Source organism: Taeniopygia guttata, chromosome 3 (assembly GCF_048771995.1).
Source record: "Taeniopygia guttata chromosome 3, bTaeGut7.mat, whole genome shotgun sequence".
NCBI classification, from domain to species: domain Eukaryota; kingdom Metazoa; phylum Chordata; class Aves; order Passeriformes; family Estrildidae; genus Taeniopygia; species Taeniopygia guttata.
In genome coordinates, this window is record NC_133027.1 from 33,411,541 (window position 1) to 33,432,732 (window position 21,192).

Genomic DNA, 21,192 nt, shown 5'->3' on the forward strand with positions numbered 1-21,192 from the left:
AACAAAACATCTACATTGTGCAGGGCTGCACGGATACCTCAGCTTGGTCTTAAAACCAGAAGCATAATGGCCATTCCACCCTCATGGCACAGTTATTCTGTAAATGCACCAATGTGTCTGACCACAGGATCTCAGTTTGCACCTCTGCTTGACATCGCTATTCGGAACAGCCCGGAGAATTTTCTGTGGCAATACACTGCAAAGGCTCAGGAGGATGTCAGATGCAGATGGCAAATCCAGGCTCAGAAGCAGCCAGGAATGTGACTGTATTTTGTCTTTGACACTACCCACATAAACTTGAGGGTGTCACATAAAGGCTGAGATGATAAGGTAATGCTAGAAAGCCTAAAAAGAACTTTCTAACTTTATTAAAATAAAATCACAGTGAGAATAAAATTTCTCTAGCAATTTAAGAATTTTGAGATTTTAACAGATTATAAAGACATTTTTAAAATGTGTGGCTCCATTTCTCTCTTTTATTATTGAAATCCTTTCTATTACAAAGTGTAGATTTTCTTTTTGTATATAGAAAGACAATTTAAATCAACTTTCAGTTTTCATTGTAACAGAGAAAACCAGATTTGCACGGTAGAATGACACTAGAAGAAAAATCTAGTAAAGAATATGACTTTTACTAAGCTAAAACTGCTACTTATTTATTAATTCTATTGTCATAATGGATTTCTTGACAGAATTAGGTGCAACAAAAGTGGAAGCTTCTCTAATCTATCTCCATGTGCCATTTTACTCAATCACAACATGCTTGCCTGGAGCACAGGTTAGCTGTTTGCTCAAGTTGATCATAGATACTGGATTTATTCTAAACATGACTAATTCTTTTAACCAGATGGCTGTGCAGATAGCTCTTTTTCAATTTTTTTTTTTCAGTATTTATTTCATGGGTCTCTTGTTTATATTTATGATGGGATTTTATCCCCATATGTCCATTTTTTATACCTTTTAATTACTTAGACTTGGTATACAACATTTTTATTAAAGACTTCACAAAACAGTAAAATAACCAAATTGCTACAATTCACGGTCATTTGTATACTCTAATGTCTTTTTTCATAATCTGTGTAAAAGTAATTCTGATACCTAATTCAACTAATGCTGCATCCTCTGAGAAATTCCAGAGATATTCTCAGAAAACACAAATGGTTTGTCCATTCCCTGAGCAAAATATTAATGAGATTGAGTTCTCCATCTATCACATTCCTGATATTATGTAAGCAAATCTCATCATCAGATGGCAAAAGTAAGTGATCTTGTTACCACACAGAAATACCATAATTTTCCTTTATAAGGGAAATCTGTGTGAATGAACACTAGATTTTGCAAATAACTTTAGTGACTGCACAAATATGTTCCCAGTTTGCGACTATAATTTCAACTCAGATATTTAAATTTACTTATGAAAATAATGTTACAGAAACTTTATTTTTTTTAAATTTAAACAAACTGCATGCAGAATGTCTCACTAAGGATTTCTAGACACAATAGTACTGGCTCTAGTCTGTGCTCTGAACAAGAGTTACAAATAATTGCTGAGTTAATCTACAATAGAAAGAAAATATTTTTAACATATGTAACCAGTTTCTTCAGAAAAAAAAAATGCAGATTTTATTGTAATTGACTGTTTGTAGCTAAGTGGCCTGAAGTGAACCTAGATGTTATTGATCCAAGATATCTTCCTGGATGTTGCAAGTCTTTACTGCAGGGAGACCTCTCTCTCTGAGTCTTTAGTTGAGTGCCTCCTTCCATGAACAGAATATTGGTGCTCATCAATGCCTCCAAGCTGCCAGTATGAACATCAGATACACCTACATTATTTTTCTTGGTTCAGGCAATTTTCTTTGTGGTGATTTGAATAAAATTGAAACTGCTTCCCCTTTGGAGTGGAAACCTCTTAAACCTTTCTTCTAATTTTTTGCTATGAAAAGTAGTACCCACCAAAAAGTCAAAAGGTATTGTTCTCATGTAAAAGCTGTTAAATATTAAACACAGCTTAAATAAAGTCTTCAGATTTCTAAGAGTTTGTCTGAAGAGCTTCCTAGAGGAAAAAACACTTGTACACATTAAAAACTAATATTGGCAATGGAGTCACAAAGAGGAAACAAAATTTCTCTCTTATAGTCAAAAAAATGATACTTTTCTACTCATTAAATCAGAATGCTGTCATCTTGCCATGCAATATAGTTCTGTGGTCCAAATACCAGATTCTAAAACTAAATACAAACAGATTGTGGGACATGTTCTGGACAGCTTGTTCTCAGCCTGGAATGTGATGTGCCTTTCAACAGAGTGGTGGACTCAAGTTGTCCCTCCAGAGGCTTGGGAGATGGTCACTGGCCCCAGGGCAAGAAAAAAAGTATCAGTGGGTGACAGAAACATGTCAAAAAGGGAGGAACTGTAGCCCACAGAGACAGTACTGAATGAGTAGAGAGACCAGGGCCACCCATAGCCCAAGCCCTTCTGTGGCAGACAGAAAGGCTTTAGGGATGAGAATGAGTTGGCTGTAACTCAAACCATACTGGGATCGCAGCAGCCAAGCACAGAAGCAAGAATTTGCCTGTGAATATATGATAGATGGAACAGATTTGCTTATACACAATTTTATTTCTGCTCTGTCTTATTTAGTTATTCTTAGTATTCTCTCTTTAAGAGGCTTCTTATTTTAGTTTATATTTTAGTAAAATCTGGCTTTGAGTTGAAAGAGTTTCTGGTCTTCTGGTCTCCACCACAAGGCAAGGGTCTCAGAGACATGCATCTCAGAGATTCACCTGTCTCTCCTCTCACTCCACTGCTCACACATCCTTTGCTTAACAGTGTGCAGCATTTGAATTTATCATAATTGACTGCAAATTAGTACTTACATCCTGTGAAAATGCCAGGGTTTTAAAATTTGTGTTGTTAGGCAGAAGAAACATTGACACTTTTTTTTACACAGCTTCCAATTCTCTTTGTATTTTCATTCTAAGCTAAACAAAACTTCTTGACATTTTCATGTACAGGGTTCACTGTAAGTTTAAGTGAAGCCTTTAGTTCATCTTCCTCTATTTTACTCTGGATTTTGAGCTGCTGCACTGACTCCTGAAGAGCTGGTCTTTGTGCCACTTTAACTCAACTTTTTTAAGTGAAGCTTAACTGTCTCGGTGTTGTGTAATGCTGCCCCATAGTAATTATTTAATCACCCAGTTGTAAGCTGAAATACTTCAACATCTGCTTTTGGGTTTGAGTTTGTCATTTCACTGGGTTTTGAAAAATTCCCAATAAAGTCTATATGTCATTTATAAAATATTTAGTTTAATTTAAGACGTTCCAAATGAAGAAATTCCTCAAATTATTTAATAGTTACAATATTTCTTTAATACTAGCATTATGGGGCACTCTTCTTAGGATTTATTTATGTTTTCTCCCAATAGTTTGCTTTTCTAATTTGGATTTAGCCTTAGATCATCCAGGAACTTGGGAAAAATCTCCAGACATTCTAAGTGACTTTTGCTTACAGAAATACTCCTCCCCCTTCTCTCTCTCGACCCCTTCCTCCCCCACCACGGACAGTTATAATATTATTGACTTTGTAAAGTATTTTGTTACAAACATGGGAATGTCATTAGGTAACATATGAAGTCCATGCATTTCAAAATATACACTATTAGCTTCAGTAGCCTACTCAAACCAGAGATCTACTTCAATTTCTGGAAAAACTGTACTGGTTTTGGACTCTGACCCCCTGCTTCTCTGTTGGAGTTCTCCCACCTTATCTCCTCCTTCACAGCATTTCCTCTCTTCCCCACTAGGTTTGTATGGCTGTTTCCACTTACTCCACAAGTACCACAAATATGAATTCTTGAGGACTGAGAAGGTTCATCCAGAAAGGCTCCTTGCTACTGTAGGAAAGGCACAGATAATTGTGGGTCATCACATTTCATTACTTGTTTATTTATTTGTAGGTTGAGATCCTGATTCTGTAGTCTGAATTGATTCAAAGTGAGCTAAAGATCAAACTCATTTTGGCCAGGCAGTTGAGATGATCTGTATTTCATGTTTATCCAGTTTTAGGCAGGGTCAGATACTTAAGGGAGATATGGCTGGGATGTTAACAGGTTCCTAACCTAAAGTACATGGGAATATTTTTACTATCATTCTTTTTTATTCTTTTCCTTTTCCTTTTCCTTTTCCTTTTCCTTTTCCTTTTCCTTTTCCTTTTCCTTTTCCTTTTCCTTTTCCTTTTCCTTTTCCTTTTCCTTTTCCTTTTCCTTTTCCTTTCCTGCCCCGCCCTTCCCCTCCCCCCCCCCGCCCTTTTATTTTTTAAAACAAAGAACATACAGGAAAGGTAAATGAGAATATCCTATTTCCTCATGCATACACATAGAATCATAACTCTGTTATGACTCTGTGTGTGTGCACAGACAGGCATTCCTATTTATATACATCCTAACCCTATTATGGATTATTAGGAGAGGATTTAATAACTGTTCTATGAGTACCACTCTGAATATTCTGAAAACTATTAAATAATGCATTTTTACACTGATATTATGTCAAGTAGTCATAGTATTTGTAGCATTCTCTGTTCTAAGTGTCTGTAACCTATAATCACTATATAATGAAATTATTATTTGTGTATACAATTTTGTGCATACTGTGTTGCCTGGAATAAGTGTGCTTACATCTGAGAAAAGGCAAACAATTTAAAAATATTTGTCTATAATACTTTGTTTCAATGCTTTGACAATTTGACTTCAGATTTGTAATGTTATCTTTTGCTTTCACAATGCCAAGTCATAATAGACTCCAATTTATTGAATATAAAACTATTTTCTTGGAACCTCTGCTACCAAGGTCTCATACTGAAAAAATTTCAATATTTCTATGGGGAAGAAATAGTATTTTTCAGAATGTGCCGGGCTGGAAAATATCCTAATGCATGCAGTGTCTTTAAGTGGACAGGCGCTTCAATTTAAATAATATCTATCTGCAATGTGACAAGCTTGAAGAAACTGGATTACTTGTCTAGTAGTCTATTTAGAAACCCCAGAGGTAACCATGGAAGTCCACAGGAAACAAAGCCTTATTTGTTTATGTGACCTTGTGCGTTAATCTAGATTAGTTGTTTGATGGTTTCCAAAACCCTAATCAGTTTAACAGCCACCCTGTAATAAGCTCCCAGTAAACAATTCTTCCTCCATCTACCTATTTTTATTTTTAAGAAGGCAAAAACTGGGCAGATACAGAATGAAAACTATAAAACAGTGAAGCAAATATGCAACTAGATAGGAAATAGCAAATTGTCACACTACCCAGACCTCTTATTCTATTTTGATCCTAAGTGGTGCATACATCTAATTTAAATGCAGAATAACACTGCAGAGCTATACTATGTATTGCTAGTTTAGAACTGTTTTCACAGTTTTACATTAAGATTTCTTCATATTTCTTATTCCAAAGAAATAGATCTGTTCTCTTACAAATAAGTTTGGTTTGGTTCTTTTTATGTTCTTTGCCTGATCTAATGCTAAGAATTTTAATGTACTTAATCTTCACTTGATTTATTCATCTGCTTGATTGGTTAGACAGTGATCACACATGCAAATCCTCCTAGTATGTGCTTTCTCTTATTTTCTTTTAGAGCTTGAAGTCCTGTGTGTTGAATACTAACCAGTAGTCATCTTGGTTAGGTCTGTATTAAATTACAGGACTTTGTTTTTCACTTCCCTATTTGAGTTAGGTGATTCCATCCAGAAGGTTATTTGACTTGTCCATTATCATGCAAAACAGTGTTTCCAAATAACTTTCTTCATTTCTTATCTATAATTTGCTTTCTCATAGCCCTTTTTGACTGCTTCAAAATTTTCTTACTCAAGTTCCCATGGTCTGACTCTTCCTTCAGCAAAAGAACAGGACAACCTGGACACTATAACTAAGTATTTTGAAGTTCCTGGAATTGTAGACTCTAGTTTTCTTTCCCCCAAGCTTGACTTTCCTATACCCCCCTCTGTGTCATTACTTCAGCAAACTTTCCTTTGGATATTTTTCAGAGCCAGCATCCTGTGAGTAATATGGGGTTTTGTGGTTCTTTAATGCCATTTCTCTTATCCTGTTTCTTATCCTATTTCTGCACCCTGGAAGACTTCCAGTACAGCTCTGCCTCTAGCAATGCAGTTGTCAAGACGTTTAAAGAGTAGAGAAGTTACTTTTTAGCTCTTTACACTTTTAAATGAGGCTATCTTTCTTTTACTTTTTTGTAGAATTTATGAAATACAAGGAAACTTTTCCAGCACCTGGAAATCATTACACAAAGGGGTAAATGCTACAGTAGCCTCTGCACCATGAGTAGGTTGTCTGCATGCCAGTGAAAGGTCTGGGGACACAAAAATGCTAACTGCTTGACATAAATCACTGTGCTTCAGGAGCTATAATATTAGAAGTTCTTGAACTCCCAGACCTTCTGATAGCAGTGAATAAAGATTTTGGCACTACTTCTAATATCCAGTCAGGAGAAGGGGTGATTCTCAGGAGTACAAAGGAAAATATATGCATATGCATGGGATCGGTATGTCTAGTGTTATAGAACCATCTTGTCTACTGAGCACCTGGGTCTGCCTTACAGAACTGCAGCTGAACAAAATCTCCAGGGAGGACGGGGCAGTGGGGTCTGACCATCCCATCTGACAACTTCAGCAACTGCAGCTTAACCTTCTCATGGTAGAAGTCACCCTGAAATGGGCATGAGAGGGAGAGCCTGAAATCCAGGCTTTTTGCAATATGCAGGTAGCAACTAGGATTTGCATGAAAAGGCAAGGAGCGGACTTCATAGAGAGACACTGTATTTGGGAAGTGAGCTTTAGGACCCTCTGGCACAAACCACCACAGATGGTCCAGACAACATCTGCTGTTCTACCCAGAGAGGGAGATCTTGGGGTTACTGCTGGCTGGTAACAGGCCTAGCACTGTAAATTTTCTTGCTCCATAAGATTTTTGCATTTTTTCAGAGGAAAAAAAGCATATTTATAGACCACTGTAAACATACATCTGATTCAACCAGATTTACCTGTGAACAGAAAAGAAGGCAGCAAAGACAGCTAATAAGGTGTGTCATACCAACTAACTATACAAAGGTGTGTCACACTGACTAACTACAAAAGGGAAAGCAGTATCTTTTTGATGTTAGACCTTCTACATAGTTATTTCTGATTACTTCAAAATTTTCTTATTCAAATTCCCATGGTCTGACTCTTCCTTCAGCATAAGGACAGGACAACCTGGAACATCTGCAACACCTGGGGCCTGTGCAGAAGAAGATTTGCTTTTAGACCTCATGGCCATGATCACCCATTGTCTTTCATGTTTTGTATCCTCCTGCATTCTTCAAAATGTGCCTAAAATACTGCTGATCAGTCTGGACCTTTTAAAATCAACTGATTCTTTCCTGTGCAACAACCAGAAGCATAATGAAAATACAGTCATTAATGGGTAATAGGTTTGTGCTCTCCAGGAAAGACAAGATTAAAGCGTGGGACTGAGAAACATTGTGGTAATAACCAACAGGGAAATAAAGATTATATGGGTAAAAATAGAAAGGATTTTGGTCAGTTGTATTGTGGAAGGATTGCAAAAGCTATTTCACTGAGGAAATCTCTGAAATACTGTACAGGCAGGTGAATAGATATCTCTATATTTCCAGTAAATTCTTATCACTGTGATAACAATTTTCAAGGTGTTTGCTGGTGGACGTATATCAACAATAATGATAAAGCTCAGTTATTACAGCATAGCTACATGTAGAGGAATAAAAGACAATGGAATTCCAACCATAGGTGGGATAGAGGTTTTTGCACCCTGATGAGTTGAGTTGATGATTGAGTTAATAGAAATGGGACACATTCAGTGGAGTAGTATCTAGAGTTTCTGCATCAAATCAAGTCACCTTTTGGAACAATAATAACAACAACAACAAAAAAAAAAAGTCTGGTAGAGATCCTGTGATAGCCTGATGTGATGCAGCCATATGAAAATAGAAATGTATGAAATAGAAATATAATAAACAGTATTCAAGCAAGAGTTTACCTGAAGTATACTGTACAATTACAGCTGTTCACACAAGAGAACTAAGCATGCTGAAAAACAGAGAAAGTCATCTGTAACGACGTATATTTGTATTCCACGGACAGATTCAGGCGAGATCTCTTTGGTTGCTCTTGGGGGATGAGGTTTATTCAGGAGGCATTGTGACCCTGCCTCGAGCTGCCAGACACAGCACGTGGCTGGGCCTAGGGTGATGGGGGAGGGGAGAGACAGAGAGGGGAGCAGGGACTCCCGGAGGACTCTCCAGGAGGAGAAGGGAAGATCCAAGAGGGCGTCCAGCCCCCTGGAGACCCCTTATCAAGGGGGGCTCCAGGGTGGGCTGGAACAGGACCTGGGCCAATGGGGTCACAGGCACCTGATGGTTCAGGGGAGGGTTACAGATGTGGGGTGAACCATACATTCTGGGGGGTGAGATGGAAGAGTCCATTTGGCTTTTGGACCCCTCTGTAGGTGAGGGTAATTGTCCAGCCAGTAGGGGGCGTTATATTCGTCCTGGCTGTACCATTGTGGTTCTTAATCATATTTATCTACCCTTCCCAACAGTCATCTAAGATGCTTAGAGGGAAGAAAGTTTTCACATGATCAGAGGCTTGGGATACCTCTCCTATGAAGACAGGCTTAGAGAACTGGGGTTGCTCAGCCTGGAAAAAAAGAAAGCTGTAGGAAAAAGCTTATTCCAGCCTTTCAATACATAGAGGAGGGGGTTATAAGAGAGAAGAGAGAGATTTTTTACCAGTCAGTAGCAATAGGACATGAGGGAATGGGCTTAAACTAGGAGAGATTTAGGTTAGATGTTAGGGAAGATGGCCTTTACTGTGAGCGTGGTGAGGCACTGGCACAGGTTGTCCAGAGTTGTGGATGCTCCTTCCATGGAAGTGTTCAAGGGCAAGCTGGATGCAGCTTAAAGCAACCTGGTGTTGTAAAAGGGGGGTTGGACTAGATTACCTTTAAAGCTCCTTTCCAACACAAACCATTCTGTGGTTCCATCTTTCAAAAGGAACTTGGCTTTCACAGCCTAACAAAATGTTGCATGTCCGTAATATTGCATGTTAATACACCAGAGAAAAGCCATTTGAACTAACAGCCACTCCTGGCACAAGAACAAATGGGTATAATCTAGCTATTTATAAATTTATCATGAAAAGAAGGTTTCTAAGCATCACAGCAACAACATTTTGGAACAGCTTTTCTAGTTGCAGCACAAAATTTAATGTGGTTAAACAGCATAATCACAACCTGGATTAAATTATATGATTGACCAACTAAGCAGAACTCCTAGGCTTTCCTGTGGCTTTATTATTAGAGGGAAACATAATACAAGGTTTTGTGCAATAGATGTATAGCTCCTATATCCTAGATAAGGTTCTGAGTTCAGTTCTGCATTCAAAACGCATTTACTGCTGCTGATTTTTTGTGCTTCACTTAATGCTTAGTTTCTGTGTCTGTTGTCCATTAACAACACTTATGAACCTGATTATGCTTTGGCTTTACTAATGTTTAAGTACTTAATAACATTTCCATCATTAAATATGCGTTATTCTTTTAATAGAATTTTTTTGAAAAATATTTTTTCATTAGAAAAAATTCATCTTTCCAATATATGTTGGAATACAACAACAATAACAACAATCTTGTTGTTATAGCATTACATTTCAGCTTGGCATGCTGACATGTAATGTCCATTCCCCTCTCCTGTTAGGGTTTTATTGGTTGCTATAGTTACTGACCATTGCTCCATTCATGTCATTTATATAGGCTAAATTCTTAGTGACCCTAAATCTGTTATCATATACACCTTGTTGTTTCTATATTGTGAGATGTCAAGGCACCCAACATGTTATGAGGAAGACTTCCAAATAAATTAGTAGAGCTTGTCTGCATGACAGTCTGGATTCACAGGGCTGAATCCCTCCATGCATTGCCATATTTTTACATCCACCTTAAGAATAAGTCAGCCAGGTCTTGTACATGCTGTAACACAGTCTATCTTGATATTTATTATTTAATCTATTAAAACATTTGGCTGTCTCCACACACAGTTGGGGGACCAATTAAAAGTCCACAAAAACTGTACAAAGTTTCTCATGTAATTAGACGTTTCAGGGCATGCTATTAAGGGCCATCTGTTCTCCTGGATGACTGAGTATGACTGAGAAATAAGATGTTTCCTTCTGTGCTTGAGGTTCCGTCTGTCTTGATTCTATATTTGATTAACTTTGTATGGGGGTGGGGACTGAATTTATTTATAATGGTCTTAATCACTATAGCAGGTTAAGTATGATTAGGGTAGGATATTGAACTGTTTAGCATTTGAGAAACCTTTTATTGTTTCAGTGCAAATAACTATCTTGAATATTTTTCTAGGAGAACCTCCACTGCTTTTCTGTTGTTTACATTTCCCCACCACCTGTTTTTTTCTTTGTCGTCAGTAATCCAATTTTGCCATAGAATAAATGTTTACAACTAGAGAAAAATCACTACCATTTAATGCATTTTGAATTTGGCTAGTAAAGCCAAACAGATCTGAGCAGTGCAGCAAAACATATGCTGTAAACTTATGAGAATTGGCTTGCTTTCCCCTCAGTAACATCTGTGCAGGCTCACCAAAGGTAACGTAGAACATGCCAGACTGCCACAAAACGTGGAGATACCCAAATTAACTTTTAATTTAGGTATTTCTGCTGTTCTGCCAGCTGTGATGTGCCAATACCCTTAAGAGCAGATTTCAGTCACTTTTTATCAGTGCAGCTGGCTGCCTACACTTTTTCCTCTAAGTGCCTCTAAATCCTAACAGAGCAATGACACGCAGCAATACTTTTGTTTAACATTTCTAACAACAACTGATGGCTTCAGCTAGAGTTTTGCATTAGCACACACACATTTAAAACTTAAATCTGGCTCTAAATAATACTTCCACTTCTTTGTATAAATTTATGCAAATAAGATCAAAGGTCTCATGCTCTGCATATAGCAAAGTATTTACAAATCTGTGCCAAGCCAAGACATCTGGTCATTTTGTTTTGGTTATAGCAATGTGGGTTTTTCTATCTACCGTGCTTTCTTTGACATTTCACCCACTTTATATACAGCAGCAAGTACAGCTATATCAATATTAAAACAACATGTTCACTTATTCAGTTAAATGCAATATTGTTTGAAAAAATAAACAAGAAACAACAGTTTATGACACCCTGTTGCACACTTAGCACTGCTAATGTCACTGCCCTAGCATCACTCTTAGGCATGTAAACCCTGGCATTTTCCAAGGCTTCTGGTTGATTTTAGGAATGGTTATCATAAACATGTTAAAACTAGTATTTGATGGCAATTGTATGCACTTAGAATAGAAACATATCACCAAAATTTAGATACAGTTAGCTATCAAGGAGTGAGTTGCCTTTCACTCCCTTTAGTGTCAGCAAATAATATCAAGGAATTTCCAATTTGAATTTCCAATTTGTAGTAATTTTTTGTGTAATTGGGTGCCTCACTTGGAGTGAGGTATATCACCTAGGAGGCCACATTCCTCACCCCTATGAAGAGCTTAATCTTAACTTCTCTTCTGATTCCTTGAAGTTAACTTCACTGCTCCCATATGTTTCCTTGGCCTGCAATGTGATCAACTCAGTATTTTTCAGCAATTAGTATCTGACTCTAGAGACTACTTTGTTTTCTCTCTTGAGAAGTTGCATGGATCTTTCTACATAGAAAATATAAGTGCAGCTATCATGACCATGCAGCTACAGCTGTTAATGATGCACACCATAGTGAATGTGATTCATACAATCATCTGGAATTTATTATCTACTGAGAAGGAGATGTGGACTTTTTTTGTGTAATCAGAAAGAGAATAGAAATTCCATTTTAAATAATTTTTCCTGAAATGAAAAGCCTAATTTCTCTTATTATTATTCAAAGTGAATAAAGTTGTTAAAAGAACACCACAAAAGCTATTAAAACTTTGACAGATGTTCTGGTGAAATGTGAAACTGTTCTTTTTACCTTCAGGAATAACATTATTTCATTATTGTGATAATTCTGCGATCAGAAAACTGGAAAAATTAACTTTGATGGATTTTCTTTTTTTCCTGGAATGTTTCTTTCATAAGAGAATAGCACACAAGAAAGCATCAAGATTTGGCAAGTAATTAAATCATTCAGAAAGTGGAATTTTAATCCTTATAGAAGCTTTACTTAAAGTGTCATCTCACAAATGTGTTTTCATCTTGGGAATGGTCATGTTGGCTGTCTGCTCCCTTGACAATATTAATGTACATCTGTTCTCACAGTTTTCATAAAATGGAGGATAGTACAAATCACTGCAGATTATATAATTGCTACATAGTAAAAACACTGGGTTTATAGATTTTTTTTAATATCATTTTCTATGTATTTTAATATGTGTATTGCTCATGTGCTACAGTAGTGGTTTTGCTTCCTCAAAATTCAATAATAATCAGAAATCCTTAACACATTCTTTATCATTTTTCTCTGTTTTCATCACAAGAATACATGTTACATTATAGAGAATTTAAAAAAAAGATTTGCACATGAAAGTCAAGGCTTGAAAAGTATAAATACATGTAATTTTCCTGCTACACTACAAGCAAGATGGAAAAATGTGTGTTTTCTGGTCCTCTTGGCTTTTCTGAGCCCTGGTAAAAGTATCTAGGTTTTTCAGGCTCCTCCCCTGTCTCAGCAAGAAACATGGGAAATGTTTTCTTATAATTGAGACAGTAAAGCCTCTGCTATTCAGTGGTGCAATTTTCCATTACAATACTTCACCTATAGACACAGCAGGGTATTTTTCTCTCAGGATCTAAATTAATTACAGGTTTTTATCCTACGTAAAAATTCCTTTGTGATAATCTGTTGTTTTGCATGCTAGAGAGGACATCACAGGAGATCACTACAGCCTGATCTGGCTGCAGGAACCTGTGAAGAGTTCAGAGCTGTTACCAGTGACATTCCTGTTCATGAAGGAATTGCAGGTGAAGTAATTTGTCCCCCAATGACCCTTGAAGCTTCTGTCCCATCTGCCTCATCCTGTGGAGCTCCAAAGAGCCTGGTGCATTTCTCCATTAGAATGAAGCCCCAGTGGCACAAAAGGGGTGCTCCTGCTCTGAGGAGCAGTTGTCCAAAAGATACTTGGGGAGCTTCTGCATCAGTGGGGTTAGTAACTTTTTGTGGGTTTAAAGCTTGTTTTTGTTGAAGAGCAAATGAGAATGGATATGTGAAAGCTCTCCTGTTAGGCAGAATAATATAGACTCTGTGTTCAAGCTGTATTTTAATTAAGGGTATCAAAAATAGAGTGTCATACAGACTGAATGCTGGGGATGATTTAACAGGCAGAAAGAACGACAAGTGAAAGCTTAGCAAACTAATATAGGCTTGGAAAACGAGATTTGATGACCTTTTAATCACTGACTTTCTCCGTATGTAGAGGAAGATCACTTATTTTCCCAATGTTTCAGGTTTTTTTCTGTACAGTGGGGATAATAAAACAGCTTCAAATGAGCCTTTTAGGGAGAAATGGTAAATATTGGCAACTGCTTACATCTTTGATTGCAGAATCACACTGGCTATTTACTTTGGGCAAGTAAATTCTATGTGTAGATACAGAATTTCAAAGTATAATAGGTCATGAAACTATTATATAGTAAGGCATTCCTCTTGGACTTGTGAACTAAAAAAGCCAACTGGACATGAAAGGGCCTTTGACAATCTTCAAAGGAAAGAACAAGTTAGCACCTTTAAATCTGAAATTATAGATAAATACATTTCCCTTCCTTAAACCCCCTGTAGTTCCAATTAGGGATTCTACTTGTCACTTCCCTCCCAAAGTGTGGCACAATGCTGTTGTGCATTATTGAACATGCTGCTGTGCCCTACTTGACCCCAGAAGTGACTGCTTTTGGTACTAGATGAAACGAGTCACACAGATTCCTTGAGTATTTCACTGAGAGATTGTGACTAGTTTAATTAGAGAATGCTCAAGAAGTGTTGTGAGATACTTGGATTACGTTCATTATGTAAGGTCAAATTAATTATGAGCATTAATACAATCTTGACCTAAAGAGTAATTTGAATAAGGGATGAAATAATAACAAGATCCTTTTGAGTCCCATGCAGCATGCTTTGCTTTTCCATATAAAATATCTCCCACATCATTTAAGATGTTTTTGTAGAGCAGAGCAAGTCAGTGCCACTCAGAAGTGCCAGGAAATTGCACTGCCAGATGTGAGTCATTGCTGAACTCCAGCACTCGTTTCTTTGTTCACCTTTCAAGCACAAGACAACCTGTTCCCTACCACAGAGTTGCCTGAAGGTGCCTTGATGGAACATGCAGTGAGGAGCCTGCTGGACAAGGGGAGGTTGTTTGATTTTTTTCTGAAGTTTGAGGAATTATCTTTATTTCCTGTGAACACCTGGGGTGACATGGCACAACCATCCTTGTCCTTGGGTAAAATCCTGATATTTCTGAAGTCAAAGAAATCAAAGAAATCTCCTCTTTTCTCTTTCAGTGAAACCAGGATTTCCACCACAGACATATTTCAGTGCCATGTTCTTTCAGGTACGGAAATAGTGAAGTGCTGGGAATGACATGAATTTCTGAAGCCATGTAGTCAATTTCCCTACCAAAGTAGAAGAATCAGACTGAATGTAGCTGACTGATCATCAAATCTCTCTTGGAAGTTGGATGGCCAGCATGGGTTTCCAGTGCAGCTTTTTGCATGGTAAGCTTTATACTTTTTGTGGATACCTAGAAAGTTTGGTAGCAGGTTTACTTTAATGAAATCTGAACACAAGGAGATCAGATTTCTAAGTCTAAACTTTGTATATTTCTAGGCTAGATTCTTTTGCTTAAATACACATATCCACAGTGTATTTAAGACACCTATTTTAGGATGAATTGAGTTATTCCCTAGATCTGAATTGACTCTTAGGAGTAACTGACTACAATTAGTCATGAATTTCATACTTTTATACTTATTCTTTGTAAGTACTCTAGGGTTTTAAGGAAATGGGGCTGGAATACTAAATTATTTAGGGTTACTGAGCTAGTTACCACAGAAACGTGAGCAGAGAATTGTATTTTAACTTTACAAGCAGGGTATCGCTGCAAAATTTTCCCTTTGATTACTACCAAATGAAATATTTCAGATGAATAACCATTTTCTTTTCAGGTATTGAACATCTATCTCTAACTTTTCACAGAAAAAAGCTCTTTACTTTTACTTACTTTTACTTACAAAGAAGCTTTTTACTTTTCCCACAAGCTCCACTTATAAGACCAGAATTCCACAGGCAATTTTGTTTGAATGTAAAACCTGGGGTGACTGTCTAAAGCCAAGCATATAAATGGTTTTCTGAACATTTAGTTCTAGTCCATTTATTTTTGTTTATTTCTGTACTTCATTATAATGAGATACACATTTTTGTGTATCGAGGACTATAATTACTCGTGTCCATAGAGCAGCTCAGCAGAGAGTATAATTATTGCTCACATGTCAGCTCAAGGCAAGAATTAGACTCAAAAGTCTGACATAGTCATTACTCCTACATTTTAATTTGTTCACCTCCTGGTAGCACCTAACAGATCACCTATGCCTGTCCTAATTTTTCAGTACAAAGAGATTAAACTCCTGCCTTTGTATCCTTTTTTTGTGAGGGAGGTAGTCATACCTGAGAATGAAGCTGGCCATACTCACAAAGATGCAGAGCTGGTTCTGGTTCAGTGCTGCAGGGCAGCACTGGGCAGCACAGGGCAGCTGGCCATGTGTGCAGCACTGCCAACATCACAGACATGCCTGAGGCTGCAGAGACCTGACAGATGGTCCTGCACAGGGGTGGAGGGTGTTCTCTTTTTTTGTAAAAATCAAGCAAGGTCTTGTGGCAAGCTAGGCATTTGCCACAGCTGGTGAGATTTATACAGTCTAGAAGTGACAAAGCCATTGCTCATGAGCTACGTGTACCAAAACCTACTTTGATGTGGCTGCCAAAGACCCCTTCAAGACAGGGGCTACAGCAGGGATGACCAGAGAGTCTGCACTGTATGCTCTCTGTAGGTGCCACTCATGCCCATCTACCTCCAAGGGCAACTTGCTCCAGAATTCAAAAGCACTTTTAGCACAGGAAGACACTGGACAGTCCCTTACTCAGTTGAGGAATGGGAGTAGAGAAGGGCTGCTGCCTAGTACAGGTCCCCATCCACTGCTGTTACACTGGCCTGTGCACTGCTGACACTTCTGTTTTTTTCTGTTTACTGTCTGGGGCACCATTAAATTTCCTGAGAACTCTCACAGCTCAGTACAACAAAAACCTTCGGGCTTTAACGCAGTGTATTGAGTTTGTGGTTTGTGCTATTATGTTGGGCAAAACAAAACAAGTTATAAAGCCACATAAATCTTCAAACATCCCTCCTTTGCCTATTACCAGTGAATCCTGGGTCTCTAAATAATTTAAAAATGTCTGGTACTTAGGCTTTTTGGATGGCTTTCTCTGAGTTTGTGTGAAGACTGTCCTCCACAGCAGGGAGCCCTGACCATTTCAGTGCTATATTGCAGGGCATGTATGCATGCTTCCCATTGTTTTTGGAGCTACAGACAGAGCTACAATGCTACAGTTGTGCAAGATTTCTCCATAAGGCCCTGGTAAGGTACATGAGCCTACATAGAGGTGACTACCCTGCTCTCCACCTATGACTGAATGAATAAAGGAACCACTTTTTCCTCTATATTCATACAACTAACAAAACAGTAATATTTTTCAGAAAATTGTCTCCATTGAAGCTATGTTGGAAGGGGTAGGATGAGAGTGAGTCAGTTGTGAAAATTAAAAATTCTAGTTTAATATATTTTAGTAATAAATGTTCACAAACAAGCAGAAATTAAGTTTGTTCTCTATATTTTAAATTAATTTTTATTCTTCAGTTTATACGACTCATGTCTCACTATATGATTTTAAGTGGTTTCACAAAATTGTTTCAAAATTAATGATTCTGTAGAGTTTGCATATACTCGATATATATCTTTGAAATTATTTGTTCTTGTGCATGTTTTTAGTAACAGAATAAAGACTGCTTAAAGTTTTATTGAGAAAATTCAAGTAATTTTCTTATAACTAAATGAAAAGCATATAATTAAAAGAAGATTTAAAGGCAAGAAAAAATCCTTTTGTGAGAGCACAATTCTTGAATAATTACTTCAGCTCTGGCAGTGAATGCTTCGTTATTTAATGAAATCTTAATATGCAGTACTTTATCCCAAATGTGTCACGAATTTTCAGTGAGAGAAAATGAACTTTGGTCCTAATGTGTACTCTGGGAGTGAGAGGCACATGGCAAATATTATAGCAGGTCACTTTGAACGTTCTTTCCTCAGGTATCAGTAGTATCTTGGGTGTCAATAACAGCAATTTCAGTTTCCCTGTCAGGCCATGCAGAAAAAAATGTGTCACTGTCCTTTCCTTCCTCACCCACCGGCTATGGATCTCTCATGCTGATACACAATCCCAGGTCTGCCCCCAGCATCCCTCACTGTGACTCAGCTGCAGCTCTTCGCCCACCTGTGATGTTACCTGAGCCCTTCTGTGCCCGTTCCATGCGATGCTCGGAGGTACCAACACACTGCTGGCTGCGCCTGAACCCCAGGGTGCAGCAGTGTCTGCACTGGGAATGCAATTCCTCTCACCTAACCTCAGCTTTCTGAAGGTTAGAAATATAGATACTACTCTATTTCCTTTCCAACTAATGGAAGGAGACAGGAACAGCTGGCCAAGATTTCTCTGGGTGGACCTCACCGCTCTCCAAAGGTGTCTGTCCTGCACCTACAGGGACATCAGCTGGCTAAGGCTAACTGCATGTGGCATTGCCTGGTCTCAAGAGTTTGCAGAGACACAGCTTGACCTTAATGTGCACCAAAATGATTTTAGCATTAACAGAACCATTTTTGGCAAGCACGATGCTCTACATAAGGAAAGATCTGCACATGGTCCTCCCTGTACTCGGGCCTAATATTTCAAATGTTGCAGATTATAAGATGCAAGAGCAATACAAACAAATAGTTTTTTCAGTGATGAAGAAACATCATTAAAAGCTAGTGAAATACTTTTCTAAACTATTTAAAAGCATTTTGCCAATAGATCGGGAGATCAGGTGCAAACTAAGTTAACTTAAAAGGACGAAAAGTATTGATTTTTGAAAATTAATAACATAAATAAAACAATACTAACATTACCTGAGCAAAATTAAAGTTGGAACCAAGAAAAGTAGAAGCAAATTATGCATATTTTTCAAAGATAATTGCTGGAAGTATATTTACATCTCTAAGTATAAAGGGGAAATTGAAAATCACATTATTTATATCTCAGTACTTTAAAAGTAAAATTACATATATAATTCCAAAGAGTATAAGTTCAATTAAAAGCCATATAGCATAGAAGAACTGTGCTCTATCATGTGAAGTGCTTCCTAATAAGTAAGTGAACCACTGAGCAAATTCTTCTTATTCATAACCTGCACAGAAGAAGACAGGGGTAATCAGTGGGACAAAAAAAATCTGTCAGTGTCCAATATGAAGTTCTTGTTTAGAGCCAAATTAAACTTTCTCAATTTTTGTCTGTCACTATTGTTGAATAGAAAGCCATTTGCAAATATTAAATAATCTAAAATTTGATTAAATACATTTATCAGGATGTAATTTTAAAGACCTTGCAGTTTATTCAATAGATTTTAAGCTCTTTTTGGAGGAAAAAAAGTCACTCACTTTCTTTCTAGCATTACCAGTTACTTTTTTACAAATACATTTTCTGTACCTTATTTCTTCATGATGGAGGTGTTTTGACTAGTGTCACAATTTTAAAAGTCAGTGAAAAATCTGTTTCACTGAAGTGGAAGCCCTGATTAGGCATTGCTTTTTCTTCTTAAACCTGAAACAAGTATAAAAGCATGCCTCTTAGAACATTTAGATCAACTTTTTTTTCCCTGTTCATGAGCAAAGAATTTAGGAGTGAAGGAAAAAAACAAAGTCTTTCTCTGTGACAGAAGATAAAGGCAGGGAAAAAAACAAGGAAAAACAATAAAAAAGCCTCACCATTTCTCCTTAAAATCCTTAGGAGACCAATTCTCCCTCTCACTTTGTGTTTTGTGGATGGAGAGGTTTGAGTCGATTGATGACAGAGTTGGGTTAGCACCAGGACCATTTACTGAAGAGAGGGAAAATAGCTCTTCAGTCAAATACTTCCATATCTTTTGCTTTTTCCAGTGGCTCTTCTGCACTGTTTTCTGAAACAACATGACTATGGTGATTACTGCTGCAAGAAGATTATTACGGTAAAAATGTTCAACTGACAAAGATTTCAGTGTGTGTATTATCAATTTGTATGGGTCAGACCTTTGTTGGAAAAATCTCAATGGAATTGCAAAATACAGTTTTCCAGCTCAGCAGACTTGTACCAAACATGCACAACTCTATGCAGAATGCCAGTGCCAGGCATCAGAATAAAGGTTTTCAGCATGTTGCAAAACAAACAAACAAACAAACAAACAAAACCACAAAACAACAACCAAAAAAAAAAAAAAGCAAAAAAACCCACAAACCACCCAACCCCTCCCCCCAAAAAAAGAAACCAAAAAAACAATACCAAAAATTGTGGTCATCTCAGAAGATGCAAAACAACTGTCTGAATGTGAATGTGTACACACACACACTCTTACCTACACACATGCTCTAACACATACACGCAACATCAGTCAGGCTCCTAATATCTACACCCAAAATTGCAAGAGGAACTGTTTAACACAACTGGTGGGGATATATTTTTTAAACTGTTTCTCTTATTGTCACCACTGATTTAACTGACAGAGCTTTCCTATCTATCATCAATCAATTTTTTAATTGCTGTAGGTGAAAGCTAGATTTAAACAAAAGCTTTGGATGCATGAAGTTTCATATAATACTTCAGTAAACAGCCAGTTTTATCAGTTTAGATTTCATTCACTTGTGAGGAAAATATCAAACAATCTGGAGATCTTGTTTGAGCTGTTTACAAAAATTTAGAGATCAATGGTAAAAATCAAATTATAAAAGTATTACTGATGGATACAAAAAAAAATAGAATTAGTGGATAAATTTAAATTAAAATATCCAAAACTTCCAAAATTTTTAGAAGACTGGGTTTCTTCTAAAAGCCTTTTTTTCTCAATTTAGCAGTGCTCAATAAAACTGAAAAGCTCTTAAGCTAAGTGAATAAACTATCAGAAGCTATCCACTTTTTGGTGAGTCAGCATTTCCAGTTGTAACAACAGCCCTTGGTGTCAGATTATGAAAACTCATTGGTCTAGATAGGATCTTTGAGGAGAAATTTCAATGTCAAAATAACAAATGGTTTCCATGTAGCTTTACATTTTTAGTTTGCTTCCTTAAACTATATAAGGAAATGAAATTTTATTCTTTCATATACCAAGGAGAAACTAGGCAAGTTTAGCAACAATGTTCTGGATAGGTGGTTACACATAATATACTGAGTATTGCAATGGGATGTGACATGCTGCACATTGCAAATGACATAAATCATTAAATTTTTTAATGTTGAAGGCCTTAAAGTAATTTACGCAATTTACTGGTTGGTCCACAACTCAGTGTTTCAAGATTAATCTTATACTTCTATGGGTTGTTGAACAATGTCAGTGGTCAGTTCCCTTCTTTTCCCGCTGCTTTATTTTGTGGTTGTCATTAGCAATATTTCTTAATGCTTTATTGAACCTCCATTTGCCTGTTTACTCACTATGCAGACATATGTCTGTTGCCTATAGCCAAGTATCCACAGAATAATATGAATACTATTAACTTTAAAATGTAGTGCCATTATAAATACTTGCTTAAGCACACAAAAATTGCTTGGGTTCAGAGGCCAGTTAATAAGGAGTCAAGTCCATCTCTGGTGCTATTGTCAAAGTCTTCTTATTTTTCTACTTAGGTTTGTATATATACAGAATCATATGATTGCATTGTTCAAAAGAATACTGGGATCACATTCATAATTTCTGTTAGTTTGGTAACAGTATACACTCCACTTTACCATCTTAGGAAATTAAGAAAA

At 37.2% G+C, this 21,192-nt stretch overlaps 1 protein-coding gene across 6 annotated transcripts in view; it reads left to right on the forward strand.

Moving 5' to 3' along the window:
- MEI4 (meiotic double-stranded break formation protein 4) overlaps positions 1-21,192 on the forward strand; it is a 129,392-nt gene that overhangs the window by 23,162 nt on the left and 85,038 nt on the right. For 4 of the 6 annotated variants that reach the window (XM_041715070.2, XM_041715071.2, XM_072926599.1 and 1 more), the window contains exon 2: positions 14,616-14,828. In XM_041715070.2, coding sequence (XP_041571004.2) covers positions 14,792-14,828 — 37 coding nt within the window. In that variant the 5' untranslated portion in view covers positions 14,616-14,791. Of the gene's footprint in view, positions 1-13,162; positions 14,555-14,615; positions 14,829-21,192 lie in introns of those variants that run through there. The other 2 variants (XM_072926601.1, XM_072926600.1) reach the window with 2 other exon arrangements.